At 36.7% G+C, this 14694-nt stretch overlaps 1 protein-coding gene across 2 annotated transcripts in view; it reads right to left on the bottom strand.

Moving 5' to 3' along the window:
* The window catches only part of LOC127423150 (protein HID1-like), a 24039-nt gene extending 9345 nt beyond the window's left edge, over positions 1-14694 (bottom strand). For both annotated transcript variants that reach the window (XM_051667258.1, XM_051667259.1), the window contains exons 1-10: positions 14581-14694; positions 9598-9747; positions 9245-9415; positions 6698-6811; positions 3354-3460; positions 3156-3269; positions 2722-2977; positions 2530-2586; positions 2160-2300; positions 1878-1968 (exon numbers count right to left, since the gene is read on the bottom strand). In XM_051667258.1, the coding sequence (XP_051523218.1) occupies positions 1878-1968; positions 2160-2300; positions 2530-2586; positions 2722-2977; positions 3156-3269; positions 3354-3460; positions 6698-6811; positions 9245-9415; positions 9598-9747; positions 14581-14646 (1267 nt within the window). In that variant the 5' untranslated portion in view covers positions 14647-14694. The remainder of the gene's footprint in view (positions 1-1877; positions 1969-2159; positions 2301-2529; positions 2587-2721; positions 2978-3155; positions 3270-3353; positions 3461-6697; positions 6812-9244; positions 9416-9597; positions 9748-14580) is intronic.

The raw sequence follows: 14694 nt of genomic DNA, 5'->3' as shown, positions 1-14694 counted from the left end.
CTGCTCCGTTTGTCCTTTATCTTCTGAAACATACTACGTGTTGCGTGTGAATATTAAATGAGGTAAGCACTGAGGCATTATATGATTGGTTGTCTGCTGCCAAACAACTTTATGTAACATTCTAACACTGCATTGTTTCACACTGTATACTTTTAGCACAGCAATGCTGGTTTAAAGGAATATTCTGGGTTCAATACAAGTTAAGCTCAATCAACAGCATTTGTGGCATAATGTCAATTACTGAAAGAAAAAGAAAAAATCTGGATTACAGTGAGGCACTTTCAATACTCACTGTTTCAAAAGCATAGACACATGATGTAAACAATATGTGTTAACATGATTTTAGTGATACAATCACTTACTAACCTTTGTGTAATGCTATATTCAATTTTACAGTTTCGTTGCAATGGTGACATAACGTCGTAAACCCAAAAACGACTGTAAAAAAAAAAAAAGGCTATTTAAACAACTTTATAGCTCAAATAATACACAAGTTTTAACAGATGAATCAATGCAAGTGATTTTACAAAATTATAAGCATCACATTTCTGCCTTTAAACCCTCCTAAACTTGTCCCGATTCACTTCCATTATAAGTGCCTCACTGTAACCTTGATTTTTGCTTTTTTACACGCAACCCCCACTTTTAAAACATTGCTTTACCCGGAGGTTAAAAAGTGGGTTTTAAAAAACATTTACCCAGGCTTAAGTGCAGTGAGAAAAACACTTTTTATACAACAATTTTCTAATCCTTGTATATTTATTATACATATTTTTATATTGACAAACTATATGGAATATAACTGGAAAAATGCTAAAAGGTGTTTAACCCTTGTGCAACCTTCGGGACATTTTTGTCTTTTACCTTTTTGTTTTTTTTATCATTTTGGGTGTGTTAATGCCAACGGCATACATTTTGCCAAAGGTGTGTATTTTGGGGGGAATTTTGATATTTCAACCTCAGTTCCTATAATACATCTATAATACACTGTGTACACAAAATAGTTACACTCAGGACAAAAATGTCCTGTTTTTTCAATATTTGATCCCAGTACCATTAAAGCATAAAATCATGAATTCTATGACATTATGCTTTCATTCCAGAGCCCTGGCTTCAAATGTTAAATTTTTAATATTTTCCACCAGATGGCGCCATTTTTCTCATGTTTAGCCTATGGAGCAAATACATGCTTTTTCCCTATTTTCTGTATTATAGAGCACTGCAGGCCAACTGAATAAATTATGCAGCTAAACCTGTGTGTGTATGTTGGTATGGATGTCAGAGTGTGTTTTGTATGTGTGTATTAAGAAATTTGTGTGTGTATGTGTGTGTGTAAAAAACAACAGTGGCATTATGTAAACAAACTGGCATTTAAAGTGTTAAAATCCTGAAAATGAATGAATATTTGGTAGTTATGATCAGGACTGAAGTTGGTTAAAAAAATTAATTAATATTAATTTATAACATTATTATGGCAGTTTTCTGACATGGACATTTTTTTCCTTGAAGCACCTCAGAGTAACTTTTTTTTATTGACGCACAAGGGTAAAAACTAAACTGTGACTAGTTCCAGCTCCTAAAATATACATGTTTCCTGAAATATCAATTTGCATTTTTTTCTAAAATTGTTCCTTTAAATAAATAAGAATTAAAATGTATTTTTTTAATACATTTTTTTAGGTTCATATCCATGTTATATGTTAACAATTAAAACACATACTCATGATTTTATTTACAAAAATCTAATAATAATAATTAAAAAAATAATAATACATTAATTCCAGAAATGGATATAAAGATTAGACTGATTATTTTTACGACTGAATGACAGAGATATTTATTCTGTAGTCAGAACACTTAATGCACCAGTCACTCACACTGATTGGCTCGGGCGTCGTTCAGATAGAACAGAATCGGCACCAGAATCTCCAGCACATCACTGCTCTTCAACACGTAGAACAAGAACTTCTGAAACACAGAGATGAAGAAACATCAAAGTCTGAACTAAACAGGTATAAATATAATATGCAGTTACTAAACACACAAGAGCTGAATTTAAAATACTGCTAAATGTAAAAGAATGGTTATAATGGTTAATAATGTGCATGCAAACATTAGATGTAAACTAAATATATGTATGTGTGTGTGTTTTCAGGCACCTTGTTGAGGTCACAGAGTTTCCAGAAGAGCACCAGCAGCTCTTGGTGAAACTGGATCTTCTTGCAGGAATGAGGCAGATACGTCTGCATCAGAGGATTATTGAGCAGTCGACTGATACCCCGCAAGATGAAAAGAAAATCCTACAGGCAAGAACAAAAACCAAGAGGGCAAGATGTGTGTATGTGTGTGATACTTATTGTTTTGTGTGCATGAGTTTGATGGTGTGTGTGTTGTGAGTTTTGGGGGTGGTTGTGAAGTATATAAGTGAGGTTTAGGGCATGTGTGTGTTTGACCACAGGGTAGTGGTACTCTTTGCCTAGGTGGGGTCGAGGGTGTGTGTATGTATGTTTATAGCAGGGTTTGTCTCACCTCTTCTCTATGAATTCGGAACAGGTAGTTTACAAACAGGTTTTCAACTTTTGTGGCCTGTAATGCACATAAACATCATCATCATCGAGACTGAAATGAACTTAATTGTAAACACAAGCTCTGTTCCGAAACCTAGTGAGCATTTTTGGGCATGGCTACATGTAGTAATTCAAGTATATCTACATGAGGTACCTTGCTTCCCTCAGCAGATGTTTTCTTGTTGGAATCAGCAGAGCTGGTGTCAGTACTTGCGCTTGGGTTTGAGCTGATGTTTGCGTTAGAGTCGACGAGCTCTTGCTCCAATGAAACGATAAGTGTCTGCAGCGCCAGCTCTGCTAACGCCCCCCGCTGGTCAGAAAACATCAGGTGATTGTACGGGATACCGTACCCAACTGGATCATATGCGCACACCACGTTAAGAAGAGAGGTGAAGAGCGGCAAAGCATGTCTGTGTGAGACAAAGAAAATGTAAAGGAATAGTTCACCCAAAAATGTCATCTTTATGCTGCAATTTTTAACAAATGGGCCATATATGATTTTGAATACGGGTGAGTAAATCATTATTTCTATAAGTGCAGACTGCACCACCAAATTACAAAAACAAATGTGTGCGTGTATGAGGTCACCTATTTTCTCTAGAGCAAAAGAACGAGACCCAAGGGTTGAGCGTGTGTGTGTCAGATGGATTCTCGTACATGTCTTCAGAGAAACATGTCAATAACAGCTTCAACAACTCCAGCCTGAAAGAGAGACAGCAAAGTATGGATGTATTAGTAAATGATGTAAAGAGGTACATTGCAGTGAGAACAGGGCGGAGCTCTGACCTGTTGGAGTCGTGGGTGTGGTTAAGAGGCTGAGACTGAGCAAATCCGACTCCTGCTTCCCAGATGAACTCACAGCTGTCTATGGACTGAATATCACCAGCGCAATCCTGGACGAAGTCAGAAAAAAAGTCAAGGCAAAGAACAAATTACTGGAATATGACAAAGTCATAAAAGTCAACAAATGACATGCACGAGCTTACACGGATTACGCTAGGTCATGTAAATGCCTTAAATGGTTTCTTTTATCGAGGTGAGGTCTTAGATCAATCGGCACACAGAGTTTTGCCCATTAACCTGATTTCACAGTGCAAGCAAACAACTTTACCGCCATTCTTATCCAATGTGTGCAAGTGCAGTGCGCATGATTGTTTTCATTTTGATGTTAAAAGTAGAGAATAATGTGATGATTTCAAATCTCATGTAAACACTGTTTTCTTCCATTGTTGGACTTCAAATCAGCTGATTTTTGGTTGTTTTGGTGAAGTTTGTCAGGTTTGGAAGACATATTCAGGGTTTGTTTGTTTTCATAATTACACTACATTTCAAAAGATTTTTGTTTTTAAAGAAATTGATGTTTCTGTTCACTGAGGATGCATAAAATTGATCAAAAATACTACCAAAAACATTAGTAATTACTATTACTGTATGAAATTTTGAAGTAACGGTTTTAAAAAAAAAATTAAATTTATTTTAAAATAAATAATCGGATGATTTCAAATCTCATGTAAATACGGTTTTCTTGCGTTGCTGGATTTAAAAAATGTTTTTTTTTAAATAGCTGATTATTGGTAGTTATACACATTGTTGTGCATGTGAACGCACTTAAAGTTTGCTGGGTTTGCCAGAGATATTAAAAAATTCCACCAAAAACATTACTAATGTTTCAAAATAATTATTACTGATTGAAATAACTGTTTTATATTTTTAAATACATTTTTTACCAGTCTTTTCTCCAGTCTACTAAGAATATACCATATCACCTAATCTTTAAGAAATAATTTTAATGTGCTAATTTGCTACCCAAGAAATTGCTTTTTATTATTACAACAGTTGAAACAGTTGTGCTATTTAATGAAGTGTGGACATCGCAATACAGTCTTTTTCCTGTTGCTGAAGTATTGAGTACTTGCATCTCACTTTACACTTGCAAATAATATTTTGGCTTTAAAAAATATGAAAAAGCAACATTTCTCCTGAAATTCATCAGTCTATTGTTCTTTTGAGAGATGGAGGCTATTCCATGCACTACTGCCTTCTAAAGAAGAAATCAAACTGGACCAAACAGAGAGAGAGAGAGAGAGAGAGAGAGAGAGAGAGAGAGAGAGAGAGAGAGAGAGAGAGAGAGAGAGAGAGAGACAAAATGCATAACAAGAAGACACTAAACTAGCAGCTTCAGTGAACAGTATATGCCGGACACTTGCACAGATCCTTGGATGAACAGCAAGTTTGAAGAATACAGCATTCATTTACACAGTCATTTGTAACATTATGAATGTCTTTATTGTAATTTTAGATTAGAATTCTGGAACAATTTCTTTCAAGAACAAAAATGTCTTAGTGTTCTAAAACTTTTGAATGGTAGTATATAGGCCTTTGCACATCATAAGCGAATTTTCGGCGCAATTTCTCGCCGCGATCAACATTTTGAATCGAAACAATGGATCCCTAATGAGCCATTCTTATTGAATCACATGATGACAAAGTGAAGCTTTGTGTGTTGAAATTTTTCCTTCGCCCGATAAAGAAATGCCCTGACCAATAATATATAAGCTTTAGATTACATGTCAGAAGCTGTTGCAGTTACCAGAACAACTGGTGGAGCTAAAGCACAGAAAGCTGTTTTGACCACCGACATTAAACACTGAAGTAACTCGAAGTCAAAATCCTGAACCAGCAGTGAGAATGTGTAGTTCATTTGTAATAAATGCTTTAAAAATGGAAAGATTTTTTTCTCATATGGGTTCTCTTAACATGTAAATGATATTACTGCATCACTGCCTTGCATCCCATTTAAAAATGATCTGATCTCACGTAGATTGTCTTCATAATTTATTCTAAGTTGCTGCATTGTTTGGCCTTTGCATTTAATCTTATGCGAGTTCTCCAATACCTTTAACAATACTTATCGTGCCATCTTTTCCTTTGTATCACTTTTTTAATAAACAACTTTAAGTGTTTTTCTTCGCCAGATATTAATAATATTAATACTATTGCATTGACTTGCAGTGCACGTTGTGTGCCTTTGAATACCAAAAACAATATCGTTATTGCTGTGCTATTTTTAATAGTCATTAACAGTATATATGAAAATGGGTTTTGTTGGGTGAGATCTGTGTTTTATTGCGTGCACTCTTGGAGTGTTTAAATTTCATCACGTTTAATTAGTAACATGCAGGGTTTTAAGCAATATAACACAAGTGGATGTAAAAGGCAATAAAATAGTCAAACATTTGTTTTAACAGACATTATGAGTGTGCATTACGCATTGATTTTAAACAAATGCACTTAACACAAGTATATACAGTATACGTGACAGTGACATAATTAATATTGTTCCAAATGATAACATGTTTTAACCGTTAATATTATTTTTTACACTCGATTCTTTCTAATCACCCCTCAAACTGTGTATTCATGATAACACTGTCAGTCAACTTGTCCAACGGGTGAAATGAAATAGTCTGTGAAGTGTCTCGAAAGTTCTTTGCTTGTCGAATACCACCACCGATTGTAAAGGCCTAAATATGTGCTAACGGCGAACAATCTGCTTCACTTCTAAGGGAAAGTGCCATTCGCCGTCGATTCGCCTCTCGTAATCGTGTCGCGTTTGGTGTGAAAAGGCCTATATGTCTGTGAAATAATCAGTACTTTTCATTTTTGGCCAGACATAAATTCGGTTCCTATAGCTCAATTGTTTTTTTCAACAGCTCAACTGCCGTTAGCATCATGCTGATAATGTCGTTTTTATAATGCAGTCAATTTGGATAAAAGTAGGCTAAATGTAAATGTCTACACACATTTACCCCAATAATTTCTTTGGTGTTCTCTGTACAATCTTTTTCAGAGATTGCTGTGCCATTATTTGAATGTGCTACCATTCTGTTAAACAGTGGATTAGTATTATGATATCATCGTAAATACACTGTATCTGTCTCTAATCATCATGCTAAAACAAAACACACTGTTGATTTACTTGTCCGTCAGATCAGATGGTATCTTCCTGTTTAAGTGGAACGCTCTTGGACAGAAAAAATTACAATATGGACCCGATGTTATGCTAACAGTTTAGCGCTGCGAGACTCGGAGGAATGGAAGAGGATAGAATGACAGAGAGAGATGGTTACCGAACTGGTCTTGCAGTGACTCTCTATGGTGAAATCTGGACAGAAAAGCAGATCAGCTATAGCTGTGAGCAGAGACTCCGCCAATGGCCGTGTGGATTCAACATCACTTTCATCCTGTGCCAACACAAAAAAAATAAAATTTGACACTCTCTTAAAAGGTTAAATGTGTTATTTTCTACATACCAGTTTAATATGCAGATATATCTCACTAAGTAATCCACTTATAGGTTGAAATATGTGACGGGCGCTTTTTAAAAACATTGCTCTGTTTGAACGTCCTGACCAGACAGATATAGCAATATTGGCACAACCAATAGTGATGAGTTTGGGGCGGGACTATCTGTTTGTTTGAACAATGGCAGATGGAGAGAGCAGTTAGATCAACGGTCATTATGACGGCTTGACAAATCCAGCATACTGTTATTCTACAGACCAAAATGATAAATTGTAACTCCTCCTACAGCTATCAAGCTGCATCCACCAAACTTGGCACAGACCTTCAGACTGTTCTAACTCGGGTTACTATGACTTTTCTAACGTATCAGAATGATGGTTTTTGCACAATGGACTATCAAACATATGAAAAACCGCATTGACTTACACTGACCACGTTTACATGCACTTGAGAAAGCAAAGCGCTGTTCTGAAACGTCATGTAAATAAGAACTCCGATTTCCTTATGCCGTTTAAGGGATTAGGAGAAAGCGGTATAAAACACACCTAGGTTTCTTCCGGAGAATGCGGCTTAATGTGGCACAGAACTGCCGTTCTAACAGGTTTGTCGTGCAGACGGAAGCATGAAAGCGAGCTGAGGGCCAGTTGACGGCGTGTCCGGGGCCAGCGAGCCAGTCTCTCTCTCCTCTCTCTGCTTTCTCTCTCCCTTTTGTTATTCTCGCCCTCCTCTTCCCTTTCTCCTCTCTTTCACCCTGCTTCCCCTCCCAGGCATGCACAGGTCGGATCCGGAGACTGCCGTGACCCGTCGATGCTCCCTCCCTAGAAATGGGGGGTGGGGGGAGTAGGTCACAGTCCAGAGAAATCCCCGACCCGAGTTCGGCGATGGGGGTATGTGGTGAGCAGGGCGGAGCCAAGTGGCGTCTGGGCAGAGCGAGGCCAGGAAGATAAGTGGTGAATGACTTCCACCTGCGTGCCACACCAGCCTCGCGTTCCAGTGAGTGGAGGCGTGAGTATTTAAGGAGAAGAGACAGCGGCAGATGAGAGAGAGGTGTACGAAGCTTGTCTGCATGTTTGACTGTCTTTATGATTTGACGCAGCTGGCTGAAAAGCAGTGCTTGTTTTTGTTTCTTTATACGCTGAAAAGTGTTATTAAATGTGTTTGTCAAGCCGGTCCCCAGCTTCCTCCTTACCTTCTTAATTGTTACACAGAGTTACAGTAGATTTATGACCCAGGTGCAAGAAGATGGCTGCACAGAGTTGAATTCAAGGTCAAGAAGATAAGGATTTTGGAGTCGGTTGCATTGGGGAATTACCTGGGAATGTCCAGATTCAGGAGTTGGCCAATTTGGCTATAAAAGAACGATGCATTGAAAAGAACTTCAGATACGGTTTAGACCAAGCAGTATCTCCGATGCTAGATGCCTTGCTGATATTGCCTTTAATTGAAAAACCTTTTTTGATTTTTGTACTTTATATTTACCTAGAACATTTTGACTGCTAGAAAATAAATAGTAACTAATAAATTTAATTTGATTGATTCCAAGAAATTTGCCTACCGAGGCTTTGATTTTTGATGTTTTGAGATCCTGTGCAAAGAGCACACCACAAAGGGGTCTTCTGTCCAGGTTGTAATATTTTTATAGAATGCTTATAATTTAAGCCAGATTTGATTTACTTTACCTAACCTGAGAATAATAAAAATAATGTAAAAGGTGCTAAGATACGCACCGCATAACAATGTAAACGGGAAGGCTGCTTTCTTGCAATAAGACGCTTTCTGATGTCCATGTAAACGTAGTCATTGACGGAACGTTCAAATGGGCCAAGGCTATTAAAACACAAACTGAAAAAATTCTGATGTAAACAAACCCACACATGGCCTTTAATCTGCTAAAATACTTCCGGAACCAAGGCGCCTGAAAAAGTGGGCGGGCACTGTTGCGCTCAATTGGATTTCTGAGGAGTTTCAAACACAAATACATCAACAATGCAATCATTCAGAGAACTGCTCCCTTCATCTCACTTCTGTCTTTAATCACAGGATATTTAATACGCCATCTTTCTTCAAGACAGACACAATCAGAACAGTGTTCAGGACTGGTAATAGGAGACCACAAAAATGCACTCAAGAACAATCTCTCTCTCTCACACACACACACACACACACACACACACAGCTAATGTTTTAAGCAAAACCTCATATCGCACTGTGTATCTTAAAACCCTGTTTGCACAATTCATGTTTGCCGGTGTGGTTCTTGGAATGTGTGCAAACTACAATCAATCTTCGATCAATCTATCCATTCATCTGTGTATATTTCATCCAAACTAAAACATTTTGGTGAATATGTTAATTTTCAGTGTAATTCTCACCTCACTCTTGCCCGCTCTGGGTACAGTAGACCAGAAGAATCCGCGCCAGTCCGGATCTTCAAAAATGTATGGCAGAATCCGTGTCAACAGACGAGTGCAGCTCAGTACAGTCTGTCTGTCTCTCTCACACACACAGCCAGAGTCTGCGTTCAATACAAGTCTCTCCACTGCCTGCACAACACACACACATGACTCATTTCATGCACATGCACTTTTGACTGCAGTAAAAAAAAATAAAAAAAAAAAAAAAAAAAAGGCAATGATGGGAGACACCTATTAATAAGGTTTTTCTACATTGGAAAACTGCAGTGTCATAAACTGCAAAATGAGTAAGCACAGATGGGATACTGTACCTTATAGCAGAGGGTTGCCAGATTGGAAGGTGATTCCTCCCTTACAGCACGGATCTCAGCGGCAGGAACCAGAGCAAAAAAATCCTGTGTTGTCAAGTCGATGTCAGCCCAAAACTGATCCCAGAACACTTCATCAGTCGCCTCCACGGGCTGTGAAACCACACAGGTGAATCGTGGGACCCATTATGATTTCTTTTTTTTTGCATTGTGGCATTATTTATTAATAATGAAGCATATTTTGATCCTAAAATGCACTTTATTGTAACACATCCAGGTATTTTACTTGCAAGTTTTTATATAATTCAATTTTAAAAGCGAGTCATTTCATTTTATCACAGAAAAATATGTCTATTTATATACATTTGCACAAATTAAAAGCAGCAGAACAAATACTAACTATGTTGTATAAATAGTTTACAATATATATTTGTATTTGTGCCTTCTGATTTACTATAAAGTGACCAGACGTCCCCATTTTCCGAGGACAGTCCCGGTTTTTGACGGTCTGTCCCTGACTGGAGCTGTCCCCGGGAATGTCCCCGTTTTTACTGCGCGTTCAAAACAGTCCGCAAAGTGAAAATACATGGCAAGAAAACCGCTATTGAAGCCCACTGGCAACAAGGTTAATCATGTGCTGTTTATTTTGACCAGTAGAGGGGGCTTCTCGCTATAGCAGCTTTAAGTCATTTGCCTTGCTTTATTGATTACTTGTTCGCGCCAGTTTTGCCATTAAGAACTGGACCAGGGAGCTATTGAAAAGAAACATCATCATCATCGTTAACAGCTTTGATGTGAGGCACATACTAGCTATGTTATAAAGAAGTTATATTGTTATGTATTATATACAATACATTTAAAATAAGAATACGACATTAACAACATGGAAAAATAAATGAAATGTATAATAAAGTATCTGCAAAGAACAGTTAAATGTAAGTCAGCACAGCGCATAGATTACATTGCGCCTTGCTGGGAAAGAAGTGACTGAAAAGAAGCATCATAATGCTTAAGAGTTGATCAAAATAAAAGGTGTAATTAAGAAAAACAGGTTCATGTGATACCATATGAGATAACTGAAATAATGTAGTAATAATAATAATAATTATTATTATTATACAATACTGAATATCTTTGTATATATCTTGGGTAATCCCCCTTCAGAAATTAATTTCAGGCCCTGATACAGTACATAGTGGAAGTGTTTCATATGATAATGGTAGTCAAGTGAGCTCATTTCTTTTGAAATTCCTCTGCCAGTTTGCCAGCAAGCAAGTTGGCAGCCTACCGTCTTACTTTTAGGAAAGAGCCAGGTAAAGGTGAAGGAAAAGAGGAGAAGAGAAAGAATTTTAGAAGAGAGTAAGAAGAGCGTGACCAAGGGCAGGTGTCCCTGTGCTGTGAATCAGCTGCAACTATATTCAATCATAGTTTATAAATGTTTGTTTAGTTCACTTTTATGCCACAGTGTCATCTACTGTATACAGTGTAGAAAAGAATGAACTCATATGTAACAGAAGACAATTAAAATTGATCAACTTTACCTCCGTAACAGAATTTCATTGGGACATAGTCAACAGAGTAAGATAGACGATAGTTTATCATATTACACCATGGTCAAAATACACATCCGAACTGCCCCCTTTTTTAAATTCATAGATAAGTAACGTGAAATTTCAATGACATATTTACCACTGATCTAGAAATGTCCCTGTTTTTCACTTCAGAAATCTGGTCACCTTAATATACTATTGTGGCCTTATCAGGGGTGTAAAGTAATGAATTACAAATACTCACGTTACTGTAATTAAGTAGTTTTTCACAGGAATTGTACTGTTTTAAGTAGTTTTAAAATTGTATACTTGAGTACATTTTAAGTGCTGTAACTTAAGCAGTTACAGTTCCCTACTTCCCTGTCCTGATTTTATTTTTATCAATCAACATGATTGGCTAGGGAGATCCTCCTGACTCCCATCAAATCAAATCACATGTAACAAAACTTGAAGGGCAGCTGTAGATCAGGCGCCATCTGTTATGGATGTGGAGGATGCCTCAAACACAGTTCAACACCTGAACATCACGGCAGCACCTGAAAGGGCTTTTCGCAGTGAAAAAGGCCAATTGCTTGATTGTGTCAACTTGCTCAATTCAGATATCAGCATTAATCCTGCCTCTAATTTGAAGAGACATATCGAGGTAAATTTCATATTTCTGTTTACTAGATTCTGTGTGTCTATAATGTAGCCTGTAAATTAGCTATCTATCACTGAGATTATTGGGTTGATGAGAGAGATTAAGGTGATGTTATCAATAGGGCTGGGCAATAAAACAATCTTTATGTTTATCTAAATAAAATAAAAAATAAAAAAAAGATGATATCGATGATAAACTTTTTAGTAACTTTCTATACTTAGCCTATGATCTACATTTAGAACAGGGGTGTTCATTACATCGATCGCGATAGCAAGACAACCACTGGTTGCTTGATCTAGATAAAATATAAAAGATTGACTTTTTATTTCCTGACGTCTGTAACTGCGTGCTGTTTGATTGACAGGCGGCTAATGTTTGAGCGCTAATGCGGGAACGCACCTAAACGGTCATATACACTTTATAATCCACCAATGCCCGTCTTGATGAGGCATTAATGTAAACGCAGTCGGTTTGGTCTAAAGTGAACGTAAACAGTGGGACGAAAAGCGTATTTGAATCAAAATGTCAGACTTGAAGTGTACATGTAACCGAATAGAGCACTGTCTAGTAGGCTATGTCATATAAAGGCTATTAATCAAACAACAATAACAAGGGAACGAGAAAATCACTCTTTTCTCACTGCTTTTGGCTGAATAATTTGAGTAGCTTTAAAAGCATTAATGTAATAGAATAAAACAGTGACATTTTTAATAATAATATTTTTTAATAATATTGTTAGTTTTTTATTTTTTATAATACCGACCCCTGATGCAGAGAGTGTGTTAAATTGTCTAATAAATTACCAGGAAAGTAGAGATGATAAAATATTTTATAATTATGCTTAGCCTTTATCATGTTTTTTCTAATGCCTGATATTAAAGTATCAATCTTTGTACAGCAATAATTCAGGCAGAATATTCCACCAGTCACAAACTTCAGAAAATTGTGCATCATGCATTAGAATGAGAACACAACTATTGCTGGGCTTAAAAGATACAAGAACTAAATCAATGTGGAACACTGTATCTCAAAAGGAGGACAATGTGGCCCCCCATGTGCTACTTAAAGGAACAGTTCACTCAAAAATGAAAATTCTCTCATCATTTACTCACCCTCATGCCATCCCAGATGTGTATGACTCTCTTTCTTCAGAACACAAATTAAGATTTTTAGAAGAATAGTTCAGCTCTGGAGGTCCATACAATCCAAGTGAATGGATGCCAACATTTTGACGCGCCAAAAAGCACATAAAGGCAGCACAAAAGTAATCCAGTGGTTAAATCAGACTGCAGAAGTGATATGATATGTGTGGGTGAGAAAAAGATCAATATTAAAGTCTTGCTAGAAATTTTTGATCTGTTTCTCACCCAACCTATCATATCACTTCTGAAGACATGGATTATACTACTTTTATGCTGATTTATGTGATTTTTGGAGCTTCAAAATTTTGGCACACATTCACTTGCATTGTGTGGAACAAAAGAGCTGAGATATTCTTCTAAAAATCGCAATTTTTGTTCTGCTGAAGAAAGTCATACACACCTGGGATGGCATAAGGGTGACTAAATGAGAGAATTTTCATTTTTGTGTGAATTATTCCTTTAAAGCCCGATGTGGCCCCTGTACCAAACATCTGCTCTACCGCCTCTATTGTGCGGGACATGACGCGCCAAGTGACCCTGCTTTTTTAGTATTTTTTTGTTTTTTTGCCATCCTTGCATTGTTTTGAACATGTTTTATGCGCGACAAAAACTCTCTCAGTCGGCATTAAAGGAAATTTAGACCCTACACATAAACTGATTTTAATGTAATTGTTTCATACATTAGCGAAAATAACTTTTTCGTCTTTTAATTTCTGTAATCATGTCGCCCTTTTATTTATTTATTTTTAAAATCAGGTTCATGTAATGTTTACAGTATCATAGCCAAGTGATGTATTTTAAAAGTTGTCAATCACAAACGCCTATAAAATAGCTACATTTTTTATTCTTTCCGGCAAACAGCCATAAAAGGGAATGTAAATGATGGTATGTGTGCTACATTTTTAAATTGCAGCATACAGTTTTTATTATAAAGGGGCATAGCTTTCACAACTCAGTACTCAATACTCACTACTCATGAGTACTTTTAAATGAGCTACTCTTTTACTCTTACTTGAGTAGTTTTTAGGACAGGTACTTTTACTCAAACTACATTTTTTTAAGAAGTAACAGTACTTTTACTTGAGTATTATTTTTCAGTACTCTTTCCACCCCTGGGCCTTATTGACATGATATTATAGGTACATGCATAAACCACATTACCTGCTAACATTATTTCCTTTGGAATGAGTTGTCTTTATTACAGAAATGAGTTTCGGCAGAATTATTATTATTATTTTGATTTTAAATATTGCAATGTAGAACAATATTTTCACTTGGGAAATGAATCATAGATCCACATTAAGTGAGCATTTACCTTTAAAACTCACTAAAAAACAAAACAGAGTGTTAGTAATGCATTACACCCAACACTGACTTCAACAATACCTGAGTCTTTCTCGTCTCAAATTAATAGGCTAACAGATATGCATAAACATATTTAGTTTCTATGCAAACATTTGAACGCTCTTTTGACAAGCTATGGATTAAGGTAGAAAGCTAAAATACCCCAAAGGAGTTTATAATAAAGTTATCAGGTGATACTTAGAAAGAGACATTGCGCAACAGTCTTCCATATGTTACTGTTTACAGTGAATTAAACATTTTCCACACACATATTTAAAAACGTCATATAAGTGAATAAAACAAACCTGACCTGTGTTTTGGTTGTAAGCTGTATCACAGCTTTTCTAAAGTGAAGTTTGGAGTCTGAAGTCCCCATCGCGCTGATTCACCCTGTCTGTGATCGCGTCCAGCGAGCACCTGCGAC

Source organism: Myxocyprinus asiaticus, chromosome 32, assembly GCF_019703515.2.
Source record: "Myxocyprinus asiaticus isolate MX2 ecotype Aquarium Trade chromosome 32, UBuf_Myxa_2, whole genome shotgun sequence".
Taxonomy (NCBI): Eukaryota; Metazoa; Chordata; class Actinopteri; order Cypriniformes; family Catostomidae; genus Myxocyprinus; species Myxocyprinus asiaticus.
The sequence above is the reverse complement of the archived record's forward strand: the minus strand, read 5'-3'. Positions and strand labels throughout refer to the sequence as shown.